At 36.7% G+C, this 23,224-nt stretch overlaps 1 protein-coding gene across 7 annotated transcripts in view; it reads right to left on the reverse strand.

The window, feature by feature from the left end:
* Nucleotides 1-599: 599 nt before the first annotated feature.
* Nucleotides 600-23,224, reverse strand: part of LOC123697224 — a 63,798-nt gene continuing 41,173 nt past the window's right edge. For 5 of the 7 annotated variants that reach the window (XM_045643661.1, XM_045643662.1, XM_045643660.1 and 2 more), the window contains 10 exons: nucleotides 22,204-22,344; nucleotides 15,213-15,688; nucleotides 14,506-14,716; nucleotides 12,916-13,552; nucleotides 8,133-8,309; nucleotides 7,448-7,610; nucleotides 6,750-6,889; nucleotides 4,229-5,532; nucleotides 3,769-3,886; nucleotides 3,287-3,415 (listed from right to left, as the gene is read on the reverse strand). In XM_045643661.1, the coding sequence (XP_045499617.1) occupies nucleotides 3,794-3,886; nucleotides 4,229-5,532; nucleotides 6,750-6,889; nucleotides 7,448-7,610; nucleotides 8,133-8,309; nucleotides 12,916-13,552; nucleotides 14,506-14,716; nucleotides 15,213-15,688; nucleotides 22,204-22,344 (3,342 nt within the window). In that variant the 3' untranslated portion in view covers nucleotides 3,287-3,415; nucleotides 3,769-3,793. Of the gene's footprint in view, nucleotides 1,870-2,363; nucleotides 2,509-3,260; nucleotides 3,416-3,768; nucleotides 3,887-4,228; nucleotides 5,533-6,749; nucleotides 6,890-7,447; nucleotides 7,611-8,132; nucleotides 8,310-12,915; nucleotides 13,553-14,505; nucleotides 14,717-15,212; nucleotides 15,689-16,533; nucleotides 16,712-22,203; nucleotides 22,345-23,224 lie in introns of those variants that run through there. The other 2 variants (XM_045643664.1, XM_045643663.1) reach the window with 2 other exon arrangements.

A 23,224-nucleotide genomic window follows, 5' to 3' on the forward strand; every position in this document is an offset into this window, starting at 1 on the left:
TGTGAAATAGCTAACAAAAACGGTTTCGGTTCGATTCGTGATATCAGTAGCAGGTATTCGGGAATAAAACAACAGAAATCAGTATAAGAGTGTTTATTTACAAAAATATAAAAATACGTCTAATAACAAGTTGAGTTGTAATTCGTTGTTTATTACTTATGTACAGCTATATACATTAAATTATGCCGCTTTCTGTCTTTGGCATACCATAGAGAAGATAACAATTAACTAATCTTAAGTATACAATAATTTTAATTGAGATTTGTATGAGTATTCAACGATATATAATAAAATATAATACGAAGATTTACATAAAATATGATAAATCATACGTGCATTTTATATAAGTCAAGATTAAAATAATTTATAATAAGATATCAAAACAAATTATTTTTCTGCTCTCTCTTTCTTACATTACAGATAAAATATATTTTCAACTAAATATTATGTATTACGATTGAATATTTAAAGATACATGATTTGCAAACAAAATAAATATAGAAGATACATGTCGTAAATTTGCCTATTCATTTATAATTATAAACAATCAACAGTCGTTTTAAAACTAATTAGGCTCATACATTTATACTTAGCATTTATAATATATAGAAGCGTAATGACATATTATTAAAATTTTGCAAATTCTCTTGAAAAAATCATGGCTGACAGTAAAATAATGTAACAACTTTTTTTCTAAGCGGGTAAAACCAGAAAATTCTGTTTTTTGTAGGTTTTAAGATTTTGACAAAGTTAATATTGGTTTATATATAAACATATATTTACGCAGTATTGTAAATGCATGAGCCTCGATTTATTCTAAGTACATATTTGAACACGAAGTAAGACTTGTCTTAAATTTATATTTATATTTACAATTTTGTTAGCCTTAAATAATAGCCTACATCTCAGTCCAGTTTTAAATGTAGTATGAGGATATTGAGTTTAATTTTTTTTTGTATTTTATCAGTCCTTTTCTGTATGTAACATAAAAAACGATGAAATTTACGAAGATTTTGCGATTTGTACATATTTTTTCAAGTTTTTTTCATCTTGCTTTTACAGTTTTATTTTTTTTGAGTATTTTTGTTTGCTAAGTTTACAACTAGATGGCGCTATGTATCAATAATGTTTTTCTAATTAAACTATAGAAAGAGTTGTAAGCAGTATTAGGGTCGTCCCTCGGAAAGTGTCACGATAAATAGCATTTTTGTTTCTATTTTCTAAATTTCAAACATATTTTTATTGACTGCAAGTTTAAGTGGACTAATTCCCGATTTCACCAATAACCCCTAAACAGTCTCCTAAGTATAAGGGACCCTTCAAATCACTACCGAACCTGACGATTTAGGTGACACTTATCTGTCGGTGAAAGCAAATTTTACGTTAGGTATCCCCTAAATTGACTTAGGTGACACTTAAATTTTACGGGTTGTTGGTGAAAACGGGCATAACTGTATTTTTAATCATTCAGAACTAGGTGCTATAATTGACAGTTCAGTTTATATCATTCAGAACTAGATGGCCTTATTATCACAAAACAAGAAGCCAGAATTACATAAGGTTATCTTTAGAAAAGCGTGTCATGGTGAATGCCAACTTTGATAATATAAATTTTTAGCTGAGTTCACATACTTTAGAACTAAATGGCGCTATTATATAACATTTTATTAACAATTAAACTATAGCCAGAGTAGTTGTAGTGGTATTAGGGTCGTCTCTCGGGAAATGTATGTCATGATGTATACCAGCTTCTTTTAATATTCTCATTCGAGGTCCGAGAGGCACGCCGAGGGCTCTTAACTTGTCTTCACCGACGTAGGGCAGTTCTGCTGCCCCTACTTTCTCTTTTTCTAGCAGTGCTGCGTATTTCTGGAAATGTATTTGGATGAATAATAAGGGGTTAAAGTATAGTGAAGTTGCATTTAAGAATAAGTAAAAGTAAAAAAAGTAAAAGTACTATTGATAGAAAATGAGTTCGATTCTTAGTGAACACAAAAAAAAAACAACTATAAACACTAAAAAAGAGATGCTTATCATATTATGTAATTATTACCCAAATATATTTAAGTCCCATTTTAGTCAATTCAGTTTGGAAGATTCCACATGGAAGTTCCTGGTCTGTCATAAAACTCCTTGAAATCTTTACTAATATTATAAAGCTGGAGAGTTTGTTTGTTTGAACGCGCTCAGGAACTACTGGTCCGATTTGAAAAATTCTTTCAGTGTTAGATAGCTCATTTATCGAGGAAGGCTATACATCATCACGCTAAGACCAACAGGAGCGGAGCAATGCGAGTGAAACCGCGGGGAACAGCTAGTTCAGTATACGCTACTCAAAGACTACACAATGATCGTAAAGTTACCTCATAACCCAGCTTCTTCAAGAACAGCCGCATGAGGGGCGGCTCGTCCCCAAAGAACTTGGTGAGCCGCTTGACCCGGTCGGGGTTGCTGAACGAGTACGGGTCCAAGTGCCGGCTGTGACCTGATCTTATGTACTGCTGCGATCTGGAGAGAATGTGGGGTAGATTGTTGATTTTGTACTAGATTGCGTACATGTTTTTGGAAATAGTAGCAGAGAAGTAAAATGAGGCCCTGAAAACCAGCGCTATGCTGACCATATCGGCATAGCATATGCTGAGCGGCCTTACCCTTTAGGACGCCAGTCGCCACACAAATTGTATTCTTAGTTTTAATTTTTATGTTTGTTATTTTTAAGAGTGTTTTTTGATATTGTTTTTTTTTTGTGTTGGTGGTGGTAATTTGGTGTACCTAATAAAATTTATTTTATTCTTTTTTTTATTTTTTATTCTTAAGTAATTAGTGTTAACTATAATTAAGTAAATAAATAAATAAATATTCAGGACAATTTTCACACACGGCACGATCTGATCCCATACTAAGCTTTCGCTTGTGTTATGGAAACCAGATGGCTCATAAACATACATATATAATTTTAAATAAATACTTATATAGATAAATAACACCCAGAAACAGAGCAAACATCTATGTTCATCACAGAAATATTTGCCCCGGGTGGGAATCGAAACCACGACCTCTGGCTTGGAAGACAGGGCCACTACAAACAGAAGACAGAAGTTATATAATAATCAAAGCGTTCACTTTGATTATTTTTTTATTATTTTACATTATTTTTTTTTCGTTTTATTAGTCTCGTTAGATTCTTTCGTTTTTTTATTATTTCTCCCAGAAAAAGGCGAGTTTTTTTTTTCAGTGGCAACCCTAGCAGCCCTACTCACTTGTACATATGTCTGAGCGCCGCGATCTCCGCGCGGATGTTGTCCATCTCCTGCATGACGAGATGCTGTGTGCGCATCTCGCTGGACAGGTGCGCCACGGAGCGGGCCAGCGTCACCACGTGCGACTCCAGGCGTTGGAACCGCTTGTTGATGCCCTGGAGTGGAGGTACGTTTGTATGAAGTGGAATGTTGGTATGTATTGGTCGCAAAAATGAGTCCAGAATTGAGTTTCGCAACTTATGTGAAAGTATGTGTATGTGTAAGTGCGTGCGTGGGTATGGAAATAGCACAAAATCAGCAAGTGCGTGCATGTACGCGTACAAACAAATGTAAATGGTATAACATCAATGGCAAAAAGATTATCGTCAACTTTAAGCTAAAAATGAAAAGAATAGTTAAAAGTTATTTTTAATTTGAGAAAACAAAGAAATGAATGAAAGCAAGAATTACAAATAATTTTTAGTAAGTAATTGTTAACAAAAAAATAATAGAGAATTTAAATACATACCTTGATGTCATGTTTCTTCCGATGGTCAGACGAGCGTCGTTTGTCCCGCTGCGGGCGGCTGCTCACAGAGCTGGACGGGAGGGACGACATGCTGCCGTAGCGACGCTTTGATGATAACCTGGAATGTATGAAGCAGTTCGCATTTGTGTTTGATAGAAGTAAAAGGTTTTGTCCCTCATGTGGAATATTTTTCTATTTCGATTCATATCGGAATAGAAAAATACTCCATACCTAGTCCTACTCATGTAGGTCCTAAGGGTTGAAGACCTTTTTTCCCATCTGTTTCCTGTTTGACCACGTAGATTTACTCCTTGTACTCTGTTGAACCTATTAATTTAATACGTTAAACACCTGGGCTCCCACGCGGGCTGCTTGAGGCCGGGCTTGCGCACGCCGAGCAGCTGCAGCACCTCGGCGTACATGGTCTCGAGGCCGCGCAGCTGCCGGCGGATGTACACACCTGGGCTCCCACGCGGGCTGCTTGAGGCCGGGCTTGCGCACGCCGAGCAGCTGCAGCACCTCGGCGTACATGGTCTCGAGGCCGCGCAGCTGCCGGCGGATGTACACACCTGGGCTCCCACGCGGGCTGCTTGAGGCCGGGCTTGCGCACGCCGAGCAGCTGCAGCACCTCGGCGTACATGGTCTCGAGGCCGCGCAGCTGCCGGCGGATGTACACACCTGGGCTCCCACGCGGGCTGCTTGAGGCCGGGCTTGCGCACGCCGAGCAGCTGCAGCACCTCGGCGTACATGGTCTCGAGGCCGCGCAGCTGCCGGCGGATGTACACACCTGGGCTCCCACGCGGGCTGCTTGAGGCCGGGCTTGCGCACGCCGAGCAGCTGCAGCACCTCGGCGTACATGGTCTCGAGGCCGCGCAGCTGCCGGCGGATGTACACACCTGGGCTCCCACGCGGGCTGCTTGAGGCCGGGCTTGCGCACGCCGAGCAGCTGCAGCACCTCGGCGTACATGGTCTCGAGGCCGCGCAGCTGCCGGCGGATGTACACACCTGGGCTCCCACGCGGGCTGCTTGAGGCCGGGCTTGCGCACGCCGAGCAGCTGCAGCACCTCGGCGTACATGGTCTCGAGGCCGCGCAGCTGCCGGCGGATGTACACACCTGGGCTCCCACGCGGGCTGCTTGAGGCCGGGCTTGCGCACGCCGAGCAGCTGCAGCACCTCGGCGTACATGGTCTCGAGGCCGCGCAGCTGCCGGCGGATGTACACACCTGGGCTCCCACGCGGGCTGCTTGAGGCCGGGCTTGCGCACGCCGAGCAGCTGCAGCACCTCGGCGTACATGGTCTCGAGGCCGCGCAGCTGCCGGCGGATGTACACACCTGGGCTCCCACGCGGGCTGCTTGAGGCCGGGCTTGCGCACGCCGAGCAGCTGCAGCACCTCGGCGTACATGGTCTCGAGGCCGCGCAGCTGCCGGCGGATGTACACACCTGGGCTCCCACGCGGGCTGCTTGAGGCCGGGCTTGCGCACGCCGAGCAGCTGCAGCACCTCGGCGTACATGGTCTCGAGGCCGCGCAGCTGCCGGCGGATGTACACACCTGGGCTCCCACGCGGGCTGCTTGAGGCCGGGCTTGCGCACGCCGAGCAGCTGCAGCACCTCGGCGTACATGGTCTCGAGGCCGCGCAGCTGCCGGCGGATGGCGCGCGCGTCGCCGCTGGACGCGTCGCTGTCGGTGCGCGCGTCCAGCAGCGACGACAGGTCCAGGCTGCGCGTGGTCGTCGACGTCATGTCGGTCGTGTCCAGCCCGAACACTGCAATGAGTTAGTTATGAGCTTATTGAGGTACACAAGTTGACGTCATGTCGGTCGTGTCCAGCCCAAACACTGGAATGAGTTGACAAGTTATGACCTTGTTGAAGTACACAAGTTGATGTCATGTCGGTCATGTCTAAACCGAACCCTAGCATGAGTTGACAAGTTATGAGCTTATTGAGGTACACTAGATGACGTCATGTCGCGTGTCCAGCCCGAATACTGGAATGAGTTGACGAGTTATGAGCTTATTGAAGTACATAAGTTGATGTCATGTCGGTCGTATCCAGCCCGAACACTGGAATGAGTTGGCAAGTTATGAGCTTATTGAGGTACACAAGTTGATGTCATGTCGGTCGTGTCTAAACAGAACCCTAGCATAAGTTGACAAGTTATGAGCTTATTGAGGTACACAAGTTGACGTCATGTAGGTTTTGTCTAAACCGAACCCTAGCATGAGTTGACAAGTTATGAGCTTATTGAGGTACACAAGTTGACGTCATGTAGGTTTTGTCTAAACCGAACCCTAGCATGAGTTGACAAGTTATGAGCTTATTGAGGTACACAAGTTGATGTCATGTCGGTGATGTCTAAACCGAACCCTAGCATGAGTTGACGAGTTACGAGCTTATTGAAGTACATAAATTGATGTCATGTCGATCGTATCCAGTCCGAACACTGGAATGAGTTGACAAGATGTTATGAGCTTATTACACTACGTAATCCAGGGCAGAAGCATTAAGAAATGGTAAAAAAATAAAAAAAAATACAGTAGGATGAAAATGAAAGGAAAAATAAATTAGAGTCGATCCGAATTTGGACAGAGGGAGGAGGTGAGTTTTTAAGGGTAAAAAAATGGTTTATTTAGATTTCTGGCAAAACTTTAAAACTTGTTAAAGAAAGTTTTTGGTAATATCTACAACTATTGTATTTACAATTTTTTCACATAACCTAAAAAAGTAGACGAAAAATTCAAATAACCAAGTTTTTTATTTTTTATCTTTGCCTTTTTTCAAAATTTCTGCGAAATTTTGTGAAGACTTACTTTAGCCGGTAATAACATGTAGAAAAATGGTGGGTCTTAAACTAAATGAAATACCTAAGGCCCCTAAACAAAACCACTATTAACTTAAAAAATAACTGCACATTACGTTAAGTATGTAAGTGAAATATCATGGAACTCTAAACATAACTATAAACTTGCGCAACAAACTCACAATGTTTCTTATAATGCTGGTCCCGTTTGGTGGAGTGCTTCTTGTGCGAGTGCGTGTGCGAGTGTGTGTGTGTGTGCCAGCGCGGGGACTCGCGCCCGCGACGACGCTCCTCGGGGTACTCGGAGGAACGGCCGGGTAGACTGGAATTATAAACATAATATTACTCGAAGGAACGGCCGGGCCGGGCCGGGATTAAGGTCTTTGAATGCGTATGGTGCTTACTTTGTGACCTTATTTGTGACGGTTTCTCTCTCCTTTATAAAAATGAATTAAAATATATGTAAGTATGCGATTATTACCACTATTTTAAGTGGCTATTCCGATTTAGTCATGTCTTCTCAATAGTAGGGAGTTAAAAAAAAAACAATTAAATTAGGGAATATGTCTTGTCAATAGTTGGGAATTAAAAAAAAAATGGAACACATACAAACATGTACACACACACACATGCTTAATGCCAAGACCAAAGGAAATAACGATTATATTTTAATTGTGATATATCTCCCTTTTTTTTATAAAAAATTTTCCATTAACATCAGCTGTTGCCGTATATGTATACCTACGATAAAATAACACTCTTAAACAACTTTGAATGGCCAACGGATATTATTAATCTTTAATTATGGAATTTATAACCTTAAAAACTGCTTTTAATTACTACAAAACACAAGTAAAACTTGTTGTTTATGTAAACTTACCTGTTCCGTTTGGGCAAATCAGAGGAAGGCGATAGTGGGGGCAGGGGGGGTGTGATCGAACTGTCTGAACTGTCGGAGCTGTCGAGCCGCATGTTGGACAGTTTGGGTTCTAAGATCTGTCGGAGTTCACATTCTACGCGATCGGCCCATTCGTTTTCACCGGCTGGAAGAAGGGATAATTTGTTAAATTGTATACCAGTTTCATATTTTAATCATAGCTGATAGCCTATTTGATACTTATATACTGATTGTTTGACATGTATTTAGTTACATATTTTCAAATGACTCATGAGCTTTACATATCCATGTTGTGAAACTGGTAAGTTAGTAAGATAAAAATATTTTTTTGATCACTCATAATAATTTATAAATTTACACTCATAATAATATAAGAAACGCACATCGCATTAAGAGGGGGTATAAAGCAAAATTACCAATATTCTATTAGTAATTAGATGATACGTGTAATATTCAAGACCAAATCTAAAAATATATATCAAACTAGATGATATTTTCGAGGATTCTGTTTGATCAAAAAAAATTAAATATTAAAATCGACTCGATTAAAAAAAAAACACGAAGTAACAACTAGTAAAATTGGGAGTTATTTGTAAAAATATGTATGTTTAAAAATAGAAAACACATGTATCTTTCGAACACAATTTTGAACTTTAAGTATACTCACAAGGTTGCGGGTTCTGCTGGCTAGTACCAGGTTGAGGCTGTGCCCTTTCTCTTGTAGCGCCATCAGAATCTGCTGACGTGTCATGTAGACTGGCATCAGCTCGTCGTCCACTGGAATAGGCGACGCTGCCTCTACCGGAATCTACGTTCGATGATTGGCCACCGTTTTTGTCGTAGTCTGGAAGTCGACGTTTTGCTATTTGAATTTAATTTTAACTATCATAATAGCATATTATATTTTGACATCAAAATCAACATAATCTATACTAATATTATAAAGCTGAAGAGTTTGTTTTTATGTTTGTTTGAACACGCTAATCTCAGGAACTACTGATCCGATTTGAAAAATTCTTTGTGTGAGATAGCTCATAGCCCATTCATCGAGGAAAGCTATAGGCTATAATACTTATATCATCACGCTAAGACCAATAGGAGCAGAGACACGCGGTTGAAACCGCGGAGCGCAGCTAGTTAATTTGATAAAGTTAATTTACCGTTTTATTACAAAGGATTAATGTTAAAATGAGAGCAGTGGTGGCTCAGTGGTGAGACCTCGGACTTCGAATCGATAAGTCCGGGGTTCGAGACCAGGCGAGCGCGCAGGAAATAAATTGATTTTTCAATTTATCTGCGCATGTTGTAACATCACCACTGCTCGAACGGTGAAGGAAAACATCGTGAGGAAACCGACATGTCGAAGAATTAAAAAGTTCGACGACATGTGTCATCCGCCAACACGCACTTGGCCAGCGCGGTGGATTATGGCCTGTACCCTCATAGGAGGCCCGTGTCCCAGCAGTGGGAACGTATATGGGCTGATGATGATGATGATGATGATGAATGTTAAAATAAAGAGTACATGCGATAAATATTTTAAAGTAACTCAGAAAGATGATTGAATGTATCTATACATATAATAAAATCGTAGGAAAGTCAAAACTGTACATTGAATATTTTTTTAAAAGAATACTTGGGCCGTGATCTATAATCGATATAGAAGCCAAAAACATAGTTTTTAGAATTTTTGTCTGTTTGTCTGTTTGTCTGTTTGTCTGTTTGTCTGTATGTTTGTCTGGGCTAATCTCGAAAAGTACTGCATAGATTGACTTCAAATTTTGCATGAATATTAATAACAGGTCGGGTGAGGCTATAGGCTACATATTATCAAGCTATCACCTACGGGGGAGGAGCTGTGAACCTTTATTTTTCTTACGTATTCCGTGTATTACGACAGCGTACAATCTAAAGACTCATGTTTAAATGTTGGTTTCGAGTAAGCCATGCTATTATCTAGCTTTACAAAATAAAAACTATGTCATTTACGTAATTTGGGCAGAGAAACAGTTTAATGAATTTAGTAGTATAAAGACAAATTAGAAACAGCGCCATCTATTGAATGTTATAAAAATCAAATCAATTTACACGTTAACTATTGGAAATTAATAATCAAATGACGCATATATAAATGTTGTTTGACAATATCTAGATTGACACATAAAAATTATGCCATTTAAGTAACTTGGGAAGAGAAATATAGTTTAAAGAATGTAAGTTGTATAATGTTAATTTTTTAACAGCGCCATCTATGAGATTTCGTAAAAATCAAATCAATTTACATGTTAACACTACTGAACACAATGTTAAAAATTAATAATTTAAATGTAATAATTATGTTATTTATTTATTTAACTCTTTAACCCATATCTTCCGTTCCCTATAAGATATATTTCGTGTGAATAATAAATTACATTTTTTTTAAAGTGAGGGTAGATGTTTATTATTTTAAGTAAAAATAGACACCATTAACTACAGTTAATCTAATGATTGTGTTCCAAAGAGTATAATAATATTATATTGTTGTGTTCATTAGTTACAATTTTAAAAATCTTCGTATTTTATAAATTTACTAGCTTACCGCCCGCGGCTTCGTCCGCTTTGTCTAAAACTTAATAAATTATATACTAAAACCTTCCTCTTGAATCAGACTTATCTATTAAAAAAACCGCATCAAAATCTGTTGCGAAGTTTTAAAGATTTAAGCATACAAAGGGACATAGGGACACAGAAAGCGACTTTTTTTATACTATGTAGTGATATTTATAAAGCAATTGAATGCCATAAAACCAAAAATATCAAATGCAATCTTCGTGTTTTGTGAATTTTCACCATCATGCGTTCCCACAAAAGGTAAGTTGTTACTTACAGGTATTTATTGAAATGAAATGAAATGAAATGAAATGAATGATTCTTTTATTATTTTGAGGTGCATTGGGAACAGAAGTTTTTGATAAAATTTTATTTGTAAGTAGCTTTTTTTATAGATTTACAGTTAACTTTTGATTTTTTTATTTACAGATTCAATGCTCATAAAATTATATCGCCTTTGGAAGACGATTTCTGCTGATATTTTTACTACACCACTTGAAAATTGATGATTTGATGATAAAGACAGTAGCAGCGAGGATTAAGTGGAAATTAGTAATCATCCGCTTCGTCAATTTTTGACTGAAGTTAATGTCCAACGTCCAATGGTTCAATCATTGGAAGTATCTTGGGAAATTTTGGAGGATATTTTTCAGGAAGGAGAGGAGGGGCAGCCAACCACATATCAAACTACTACGTTTTAGTACCGAAAAAAATGTTATTGCCAAATGAAACGTAAATTTTGCACTCACAACTTTACAAGTAATGTTTTTATTTTGACTTTGCGCTTATATTATAATATTTATCGTTATGGCTATCGACGTACCGACCGTACTGGGATCAGAGTAGGTACTTGATATACAGTTCATCATCCAGGATTGCTTAGAGCATTTTCACACTGAAAAAGATGTTTTCTTTGAATCGTAGTTGCTTCATTTATTTATTTTTAATCATTTTACATAATATGTTTTATATTTTATAAATATATCATTTTCATTATTTAAGTAGATAAAATAAATTATGTAACGGTTTTATAAGAAAACACATTATATTTATTAGGCGACGGTGATTTCTACCAGGCAAAAGATATTCATCAGCTCAATAAAATTGAATAGTATGTTGTTAGTTATTCTTTAGATTCACAATTGTAATGAGCATTTCCGCATGCAAGTTGTATCGAAGTTTAGATATATCATAGTTTTTACATATTAAACTTCCAACAAAACCCTCAAATTTTTGAGTAGAGTTGAGCAAGATAATTTGAAAAATGTGCCGTGTTAAGTATTATAGAAAAGGTTAGTTCGTTGGTAATTATAATTTCTTCTTCATTTACATGTGACATCCAACCCGTGAGACAACCAAACCCGGTCTCCCCTACTATCCCGTGAGACCTAAACCTTCACTGAGAGGGTATGACGTCTCACAGCTGATCGCAAAAGGCATATTGTACTATCCCGTGAGACCGAAACCCTCACTGAGAGGGAATTTCGTCTCACTACTGATCACGACAGTCATATTTTATCTCGAGAATCTGAAACTTTACTCAATATGAAGACCGTTTGACAAATGATAGGGTGCATCATAATAAGATGAACATGAGCATAAGCAATGACTAGAGTAGGGACGCGAATATTACAATTATATTAGACAAGAACGATTAATAAGTTTGTTTAATGAAAGATTAAGAATTGAAACTATTCGTACGAATAGCGAGAGGCCCGTCTTACTGCAGACAGATTTCGTCATAGTCTTAATGTCTTGAGGTAAACAATCTACGAATTCGATGGTGTGGTCTGACAAATATAAAAGTGGGTTTGCTTATAACCTCACAATTGATTACAGATCATCTTCTGTATAGGCGATATTAACGTAGTATGTTCTTTTTGTAATGCTTTAAAGTGTAGTAAGGCGAGTCGGCTTTCGTTTGAAGATACACCGGAACCTTTGTAATCACTACTTTTAGAGGAACATACTGTGCAATTAGCGTTTAGCTACTTATGTATTCTGTGGTACAATGTAAACTGTTATTAGACAATATTCGCTCTTATAGTAGTGCGTTTCAAATGATCCTTTGGTGCTCAATAATTATCAGAAGATCCGTTCATGCTTACTTTTAAGATACAAGGTCAAGTTTACTATTTGATAGGATCCCTTTTGCCTGAAGGCCAACCTAAGTTTGTTTAAATATATTTTGTATTTGACTACAACGAATAGTGGAATACAAGAAATCAATATTTCTCAAATTTAAAACTGAACTCATTTCACAATTTTAGAACAGGTTAATTCGTATGTATGCAGTTTTAAATCGACATTAGAAGCTTTTCCTCAAGATTGTGATATCGGCACCCAGGAACTCCCTGGACGTGTTATAACGCCCAGGCCACAGTATTACAATTTTTCCTACAGTAGGGCGACGAATGTATTTTCGCATAGCAACGGAGGGGAACTCGCGGGGGGTCAAGTGACGCGGGCCACGTACCACAACCATGCTTAGTTTGTGGTATCGAGCGCGAAAGATAGTCATCGTGTTTTTAGTAAAGTTACTATGTAAACTAACGTAATTTAATACTTAGGTACATATTCTATAATGGTGTGCTCAAACTGTTAATCTACATTTAATTTAGATTATTATTTGATACTAAGTAATGTAGAATTTAAACCACATTCATTCATGTTTTCTTCGGATTTTAAGATTTTCTTATCAGAGTGTTCAATTTTAATGTAGTTAAATTTTATAAGAGACAATAATTAAGAACATTTTAAAATAAAGTGTCACGTATTTTTTTTAAACGACTAATGACGAAAAACGACCTAATCGCGGACGAAGTCGCGGGCAACAGCTAGTTTATAAATAAACATACCTGAACTTGCCGCAGATCCGCCAGCGCCTTTCTTTCCGCTCGCTTTCAAATCTTCTATCCTATTTGGCGTCTGTCTCGACGACGACGGTTGTGGATTATAAGCCTCTGTTTTGCTAGAATTATAAACACTATCTGCCGACTTTTGACTTATGTTTTCATCATTTCTCTCTGCTTCATTTTCATTTGGTGTCTCTTCAATTTGTCTTTGATTAACAGAATCTGGTGTTCTTCTTTCTCTATGACTGTCTGGTGTTCTTCGTTCTCTATGGCTGTCTGGGGTTCTTCTATATTCTTCTGGTGTTCTCGATTCTACAGATCTCCCGCTTGTTCTTATGCGCTCGAAGCTTGATCGACCCTGGGCAGCTAATCTCATTCTAAACCCTCCATCATCTGATTCCCTTTCATCATTACTTCTAGGCGGGCCGTTTTCATTGGGCATTCCGTCTAATAAATTTCCGTGTGAGTTCCTTCGAGACCGATCGTACACTTGCGGCTTCACTTCTGGTCTCTGAGGTTCGTCCAGTAAATGTGGATGTGACGACGCACGTCTTCCTTCTATAAACCTTCGCTGTTGAATAATCTCCCGTTCTAACTGTTGCGGACTTCTCAAATCGGGTCGCGAATGTGAGTTGTCAAACTGCAAAAAATATTATGTGTCAATTCAATCCACACGCAGTAAATATTTAACTGCTATAAGATGCGTTTGCGACGAGAATGAAGTAGTCAGTGAAGTTTTATTACCTGATACATTTATGTAAAAGTCTTAATAGAGACTTTATGTGGCATACAATGTAATTGGATTCGAAGAGCGTTTATTTTATGGGCAATAGCTGTATGCTACAGTTAGTTGTCACGACATACGCGTAACACTTAATAGGAGTGAACGAAGTCCGTCTTTCTTGTGAGCAATTGATTTAATTATATAAAAAGCACAGCTTTCTAGAAACCCGTATTCTCAACTAATACAACTATTTTCATAGTACAGAATTTTAGCAAAAATGGAATAGATAGAGATTACATAATAATTAAGGATTTTTCGATTGAAGCTAAAACAATGATCCAATAAATCCATTACGTAGCGGACAAAGTGATACAATTTTATTCCACACCACGGTTTCAGAAACAAGCGCTCATTATTTTAATTGTACATTTTCGTGGGAAGATTTTATTCTTGAGAATCTAAGAACAACTGTCTGTAGAAAGGCGCCACTGGGTTGTTTTTTGATCGTTTGTTAGCTATTTCGTGTATTTAACAGAGATAAATGTATCATTTGTGACATAAAATACAATTAACTTAATGAAACATTCTAGGAAAAGATCAGCTTTAGATAACATCACATAATTAAAACATCTAGATATGACGATTATACACTTCATTAAAAAAAATTAAACATCACTACATATTATAAAACAAAAACATCTGCCGCATGTCTTTCTCTCTGTGATAAACTCAAAAACTATTGCATCGATTTTCATTCAGTTTTCAGTAATCAATTGACTCGTTCGTTGTGTGCACATTGACAAATTATGTCACGTTTTAGGTAACGCAAACGAAACCGCACGGAAAGCTAAAACGTTAAATAAACTTACCTGAGCTTGAGGGCCAGTTTTAAGAGACGTAAAATTAGCCATAGACCTAACATCAAGATCCCGTTGGTACATTGCGCTTCGTCTTCCAGGCGGGCCATATTGTTGGTAAAGAGCATCTGCCCCTAAAGCTTGAGGCCTGTGCGCTAACATCTCTTGTGACCTTGCTTGATTCATCATCTGATGCTGGACCATTTGCTGTTGCATTAACTGCCTGTGAAGAGATTGTCTTTATCATTGAAATGTGAAGTGCAATTACAACTAAATTCAGGTTAACACAGCCGACGGTATTGAACCGTTACAATACGTTATTTAACACACTTTTATTGCCGTGAATTGTATCGTGTGCTTGAGACTGCATTCACCTCATGTTTCTAGGATTTATGGTTGATAAAAAGCGAATGTTTGTGCCGCGCAGTTTGATGCATTTCGTTGAAATTAGAGGTAAATAAGTGACGTGTAATTATGCTTTTTTTTTTTATTGAAGAAAATCTGAATTATAACAAGTTATTTTTACATTATTTTATGAGTATGTTTGAATTAAAGAGTTATCGGACTTAGAATAATAAATTAATTAGAATGTTTATTGGCGAAAGAAATTGCTTACTTAGGAATACTAATGCAGTTAATTAACTTTTTGTACATTTATTTTATAAGATAATTAATCAATCTTTATCTACTTTAATCATAGTATTAGCTAATTTATTTACCTGTGTGGCGATGGGCTTGGGTATGCCATATTATTTGTCATCCCGTGGTTGTATTGCATTTCCGGTCGTTGCATCGGCCGTCCATATATCCCTTCCTTTCTCACTTCCTTCGGTGGAGTTTGTTCAGGTTCCCGTTTCCGTTCCTCAATATTGTTTAAACTAGCTTCTTCTTTCTCGCCTTCGTTGCTCTCTTTACCCTTAAATCTACTTGAGATCATGTCCTTTAAGGTGTGATATGTTTTGCTAACGGATTTGGCACTTTTAGGCGCGTCTCTTGTACTGTCCTTGCCTGTTTCTACTACTGTTACCATGTGGGAGTTATTTGGTGTGTCAGTTTTGTAGGCATTTTTAGCGGGTATAGGTGGTTTTGGGGAGTCGTAGTTTTGATTGCGAGGTAGGTTCTGTGCTTGGTGGATAGCGTAGCCGTACTGTTCGTGGTACTGTCTGAAGTCGCCTGATGTGCCGGCTTGCTGGTTCTGTAAGGAATGTTTTGTTACAATGATTTTATTGTATGCGCATTTATTTTTAAAGTTTGTTTGCATACAGGCACTGTGAAGTTACTTCTAGGCTTAAACTAGGCTTAAAAAATATATTAATTTTTAACCATTATGCGGGATTTACCGATTCATTATTAGGAATTAGTGTTGAATTATCTTTAAAAACTTTTTTTTAATAATACTAATTTCTTAAAGACAGTTATTTTGGCTACTAAAATGAGTATTGTCGAAGGCGTCTTAAGGTGTATTTAATTATAATTAGTAGGTAAATAAAAAATAGTAAATCTTAGAAACTTGTAACTGTTGTGCAACCAGCGTTAATGTCCCTTATTGTTTGACATGGGAATCAAACTCTGGTACCATAATTACAAGTGCAGGTGAAAGATACGTTAATAAGACAATGTATTACGGTGGGAACGGTGGAACAAAGGCGAGGTATGAAAGGCCTCACTAGTACATACTGCGGGTTTGTTTGGAATTGTTTTGAATGTGTGATATGCTAAGTATTTTTTACTGTTACTTAAATTGTATTTTGAGTTAGATTTATGACGTGAATAAAGGTAGTAGAGTAGGTATAAATAAATATTTATTTTTACATTTTAAAAATTATTAAAAGTGATCTCAATTAGTGGATCAACTAATTAATACAAAAATAATAAATGTAAGCGATCTATGTGATCTATGTATCGCGATAAATTGAATATATGACAACATTTTCAGTCTCATCCATTTATTGAAAAAACATAAGATAGAGCCACACTCTTACGATTTTTGATAGTTTTGTTTTCAATTTTTTTTTAAATGTAACACATAGAAATACGTACATTTTCCAAAGCAAATTCGACCATCTTAAATTAAATCACAGTCACGATCAATCCAAAAATCACATCGTCACAATCCTTCACATCACTACTAAAAAACAGAATAAAACACGAAAAACAAACACAATAAGTATTTACTAAGAACACGTCACCGGATGCGCAGGCGCATGCTACCTCGACCGACCGTGCCGGCGCAATAACGTGACGTTATAGTGAATATGAATTTATATCGTTAAATTGATTCCGTTGTTTATGTCTATGCCAGTAGTAACCAAAATGGTTTAGCTATAGGCGATAAATTGAACTATAGTACGACTTATAGTATTTTTTTGTATTTGCTGTACAAGGATTATGTTTGATAAGGGGGCATCCATAAATTACGTGAGGTTTTTTCCAATTTTTTGACCCTCCCTCTCCTGGTGAGATGTCATGAGATTTTAAAAAATTGCGTGATATTTACCGAGATCCTCCCCTCCCCAATATAAGGTTAGATGAGATTTTACTCGACCCTCCCTCCCTAAAACATGTCACGTAATTTATGGATGCTCCCTAATATGGCAGGCAATGCATTGACACGAATGTGTTTGTTAATTTTGTCTTCTGTGTGGTCGTATGTTAATTAATAAACTTTTAGCATAAGCGCTTAATCAACATAGATTTTTACTTGCTAATTGTGTTCCGGTGGTTAGGAAAAACGGTACTTTAATGAAGTATTTAGTACTCTGGCAACCACGAATTCATTCATAAGGTAACCTGTTTAAAAGCTTAAATGCTAATCAAGACTATCCTACTAATATTATAAATGCGAAAGTTTGTATGGATGTATGGATGTTTGTTACTCTTTCACGTAAAAACTACTGAACCGATTACAATGAAATTAAGCACACATATAGAGGGTAACTTGGATTAACACATAGGATAGTTTTTATCCCAGAAATCCCACGGGAACGGGAACTATGGTTTTCCTTTGCAAACGCGGGCGAAGCCGCGGGCGGAAATCTAGTTATCTATATTTCTACTAGATAATTAGCTGTTTTATATGCTGTTACAAACTTCAATGAAAATGTAAAATGCTCACTAAGTATTAGGATGGCATTAATTAATCCATGTAATTTTTTGAAGTGAAACTTATTTAGGCGCGCTGAGGGTAAAATTTCAATGTCGCGTCAAGATAATACCGTCACGTCATGGAGTAAGGTGGCGATTTTGGTACCTTTTATTTATTTATTACCTTTGAATCTTATCAAAGAAGATTTTTTTAATATAATATAATCTCGAGTGTATAACTAAGTCGATCAAGATAGAAAACGCAGATAGACTTAAAGCAAAACATAAAACAGTTAACGATAATGTTAATGATGATAGTAAATGAGCAGATAAAATTGAAGTAAATCATAAAACTGTTTATAATGATGTAAAGGAACCAAATGATGTTAACATCAATGAAAGCTGAAAGGAAGGTGAGAGAGCACTCACAATTAAGACGAATGATCACGTTTTCAATCACGCACAAACGATAAATTAATTTAAGATTCGATACGACACAAATTACTACTTTCACTGGATTTGCTCGTGGGAGATCTAAAGGGAGACGAGTGATAAAAATAGGTTGATGAAAGGTTGATGGCCAAATTGTTTGTCACATAAAAAAATTTCTTATGAATGCCAAGATAGGATTCAATCTTATTTTGCTGTATTTTATCACAAAGTATTCAGATAATATTGAGAGAGATAAAATTGAAAATTCCTTCACCAGTAGAGTACTTATTTTTTGCGACACACCTAGGCTATATATTATTGTTGTTTTCATTCCGTATCACGCGATCGAAGCCTAGGCAAACGAATTAGAAAAAGTGGGAAAACCGATGCATACCATAATAGAGCTAAACGCGTAAGGAAATGTATGTAATAATTGGCCGTAGATAACCAAAAAGGATCCAACCCACAAAATGTTACTTTTGAGTTATTGAAGTTTGAAGTTTAACCTGTGTTTGTTCATATAAAGACTTGCTTGTGTTAATTGCTTCTTAAGGAAAAGTGTGTGTGTCAATGTATATTTTATTCTTACAAACAAATTTTATTGAATTTAGTATTATTTCTTGAAATATTCAGCTAAATGTGTGTTAGGATCCTTTTTGATAAAACCTATTTTCAATTATGATAAGTGAATTTTCATTTCGCAAAAACGATTCAAAGTAGCTAATTGCTACTAAGATCCTTATTTTTTTTTAATTTCGTAAATAAAACAACTAACTTTCAATTTTTTTTTTCATTATTTATATAAAACATATTAATTCTATCCGATTTACTATTCTTCTTCGTGTGCAAAGTCCGGTTCATCGCCATATCTACATCGTCATGAAGTCTTGGATTGCCCCCTTGGATTGATTTATAGAAATCCAGGCAGTATTTAGATAAATAGTCAAAGATTGACTCCAAATCGTCTAATTGGGCTTTTCTTTAACATTTGGCCATAGTCATTGAAAATCATTATCAGATACCTCCGAAGATTTACCTTTCGAGCCCGCCCATACATACAACTTTTGCATCGACTAAACTGATCTGTCGAGCTGTATTCTCCTCTTGAATTCAACATGACTAAACTGTTTAGTCGATGGAGGTGCGCATACAATCGATTTCAGTCTTAATAATTTATATCCCCAACAAACCTTACAGTCTTCTATAGGCAATTCTTGAATGAAGGTAATAAAGATCACATGAGCGCGTGATCGATAGTTGTGCGAGTAATTTTTTTTTGTTACTTCGACATGTTCGTCAGCTTCGTAAATTTTTTCAGGTATTTTCGAAGTGCTTCTATTTTAGAAAAATCGGTATAAAAAAGGCAAAGATGTGTGACCCGATCAAGATACTTGGAGTGTGAACTTAATGCATGCCTAACGCCTCAAGCTTTAAATACATAATATTCAGTCTATCCAAATGTTCTGAATCGTTTTTGTTATTAAACCAGTATACATTTCTACAAAATTCAGTTTAACAAAAGAGATCCATGCTTTCTGAATCTTTTTAGTGATTTATCTATTGCATCATAATATCATAAAAATTAAATATCTAAAAGGATCCACATGCTTTTGGATTTTTTTTAACATTTTAGTTTTGTGTTAGTTTCTTAGACTGAGCGTTTTACAATATGATCCAAGAAGAATGGATTGTTTTTACGAAACTAAAATATGGCTTCTCCATACATGTGGGTTGGTACCCAGTGTCAATTTAACGTCAAAATATTCATATTTTACTTGGATTGTTTTTGCTAATCGAAAATATAGACCTAGACGAGCAGTTTGGTATATTTAACTCATTTTCGGTCATGTTGTGGGTTGGATCCTTTTTGCTTATCTACGGCCAATTGTCCTAAATGGGTCGCGCGTGGATCAACAACCGTTTAGCCGTGCTAGCGCGGTATGAATACCAAAATATATTGATGTTACTTGTACGTGCACATGCGATTTATTGTATAAATAAATTGATGATAATTATTATTGGTAATGAGAATTCGAAATTATCAATTTTACAAATATTTGGATAGTGATAGCTGACGATAATAACAGACGAAATATACAGAATAAGTATATGTCTCTTATTTCGTAAATTGACTACGCGTCAATTAACAGTTTTATTTAAAGTTAATACCTAAGTATGTCTAGATATTTTCCTACCATTGCGTGACAACGGCATTTAACATTTTGCAAAACCTAAGTTAAATTCAGTTTTTCAAACTATTTAAGTTTTTCCTGAATTCAATTTAATTCCATATCCTTATTCAGATTTAAAAATATTAAAAATTTCCAACCTAATTTCAAATCATTCACCACAACAACCTCCGTTTTCAAAGAACCAAAGGCAACAACAAATTGGCCCAAACCACATTATAAATGGGTCAATAAAATTATGAACGCCTATAAAATAGTCTCACAAGGGCAAAGAACTGGATAGTTATGCCTGACTCGTCGTCACGGTTGTTACGCAGGAAGGCACTGCCACAACGTGTATCATCAAGGTTTTGAACGCATGCTAGAATAAGGTTAGGTTTGGGAAAAAAGGAGTACAGTAACTAATAATCTTTTGAGTGTTTTAATTATTGTAACATCCACGTAAAATGATTTTCTCTCTACGAACGTTTGTGAATTTGCAATTTGCATACAATATGTTTGAAATTCTTTGAAACTGATCGGATCCGGACGAACATTAATAGATTTCATGTATCATGATTTTAATGATCATTATTAGAGACGCGTAATTTGTTGAAGAACAGCTTATAATAAATTATATCTCTGTAAGATAATTCCGTACATATCTGATCAGCTGCTTTTACTTGAAAAATAAACATTCAGTGATCTTACAAACTTTATATATAACTAGCTTCCGCCCGCGACTTCGCCCGCGTGGTGTTTTTTCGCAATAAAAGGTAGCCTATGTTCTTTCTCAGGGTCTAAAGATTGTCTGTGCCAAATTTCATTAAAATCGGTTGAGAGGTTTAAGCGGGAAAGCGTAACAGACAGACAGACAGACAGAGTTACTTTCGCATTTATAATATTAGTAAGGATTTGTAGATAATATGAGTAGGAAAGGACCGTATTTTATGTTACCTTTGTCACGTTTTCCTTTGCAATTTTGTGAAGGTATTTTAAATTTTCAAATTTCGTTTATATTTTGTTAGCTCCTTGTGCTAAATTTATTCTTTGGCCTCCTAATTGTGGTTTTCCCACTGTTTGGTTAAAACACCAACTGAATTTAAAATTAAGTTTTGATCCACTTAATATTTATTTGACTTGATTTTCTACGTTCATTTATGTCTCTGGGTAATTGAAAATACAGGCCATAGTAACCACAATTTATATAAAGTAATTGCTTTAATGTACATAAGTAAATTATGTTGAGTATGGCAATGTGGGTCTTGCTGTAATAGTAATAAGAGCTAGAATTATGTAAGATGCTATCTTCTGCGTTATGCTCTGTGAATTTTGTAAATAGAGAAATGTATTAAATTTAAATTGCTTTGTATATTCAATAATATTAAGGACATACGTATTATTATACCCAGATATTACGACGTATTATTATATAGACAGTAACTTGAAGTAGATTTTTAGTTAACCAAATAAATAGCATAGGTTTCCTACTAATATTATAAATGCGAAAGCTTGTGAGGATGTGTGTGTGTGTGTGTGTATGTTACTCTTTCAGGCAAATTCTACTGAACCGATTACAATGAAATTTTGCACACATATAGAGGGTAACTTGGATTAACACATAGAATAGGTTTTATCCCGGAAATCCAACGGGAACGGGAACTATGCGGGTTTTCCTTTGAAAACGCGGGCGAAGCCGCGGGCGGAATTCTAGTATAATATAATCGCGCTTATCTCTTGAACTACTGGACCGATTTCAAAAATTCCTTCACCATTATTAATATGACATAATAGGTTTTCGCTCGCAGCTTCGCCCGCGTAGTCAAAGAAAAACGCGTATAGTTCCCGTTCCCGTGGGATTTTCGGGATAAAAACTATCCTATGTGTTAATCCAAATTACCTTTTATGTGCGTGCCATTTCATGAAAATCGGTTCAGCGGTTTTTGCATGGAGGACTAACCAACAAACAAACAAACTTTGGCATATTTAATAATATTAGGTAGGTTTTTCATATTAATTCTCTCACCTCAGCATGCGTCCAAGCAGACAGCGCTTTAGGGGGAGTATCAGGGGCGACAGCGCCTAGTCTGCCGCGCTTTCTGGCCTCTTGCAGGATCGGCACTTTGGAGTTTTTGTCGCCTGATGACAAGATCACTTCGCGCTCTATCTGTAACAGATACGCCTTGTCGGTTAAGATTTTCTTTATAAATTGTTAATATATTTGAAATCTATACTAATATTATAAAACTGAAGAACAAACTTTTGTTGCTTGTTTGTTTGAACGCGCTAATCTCGGGAACTACTGGTCCGATTTAAAAAAATCTTTCAGTCGGTTCTACTATTTATATCGACATCACCCTACGACCAACAGGAGCGCCACGCGGGTGAAGCCGCGGAACGCAGCTAGTTGATAATATATGTTTGAAACTTATTGTAGTTAGTCGTTTCATATTATCGATAAGGATCGATCAAGTAATCAATAAGACACAGAGTTCAGTGCGAATTTAGATCGATCATCTACTAATATTATAGTGAAATGTATTACAATGTTAATTATGAAAATGTACATTTAAGTGCAGAATGCATTATTTAAATGTGAATGTAAAATATATGTACACTGAAGCATATATATGAGTCATCTAAAAGTTAACTTGCTTTTTGTTACGGATTAATAATACGGATTAAACCTTCAATACTTCACGCTTACATGGTAAAGGTTGTTTGGAAGGATCTTTATAAATTTTTAGTATAGGAAACATATAAATGATAATATTTACGTGTTTTAGTGGTAAAAATGCAACTACTATTTTGCTTTTTGTGATACATTGTTAAAAAAAAATTTTGTGTGGTTCTATGACAACACGGTAAAAGTGAAACTTTTTTTCACACTATAGACATTTAACTAAAAATTATCGTATTTGTACGATAATTATCGTACGTATCGTGCGTCACGCGACATGCGCTACACAGACCAAAAAGTTTGAGACGATGTAATAAAAGTTTCACTTTAAAAATTTAAAAGCGATAAAATATGGCACCTCTCTAAA

This window comes from Colias croceus, chromosome 14 (genome assembly GCF_905220415.1).
Source record: "Colias croceus chromosome 14, ilColCroc2.1".
Taxonomy (NCBI): Eukaryota; Metazoa; Arthropoda; class Insecta; order Lepidoptera; family Pieridae; genus Colias; species Colias croceus.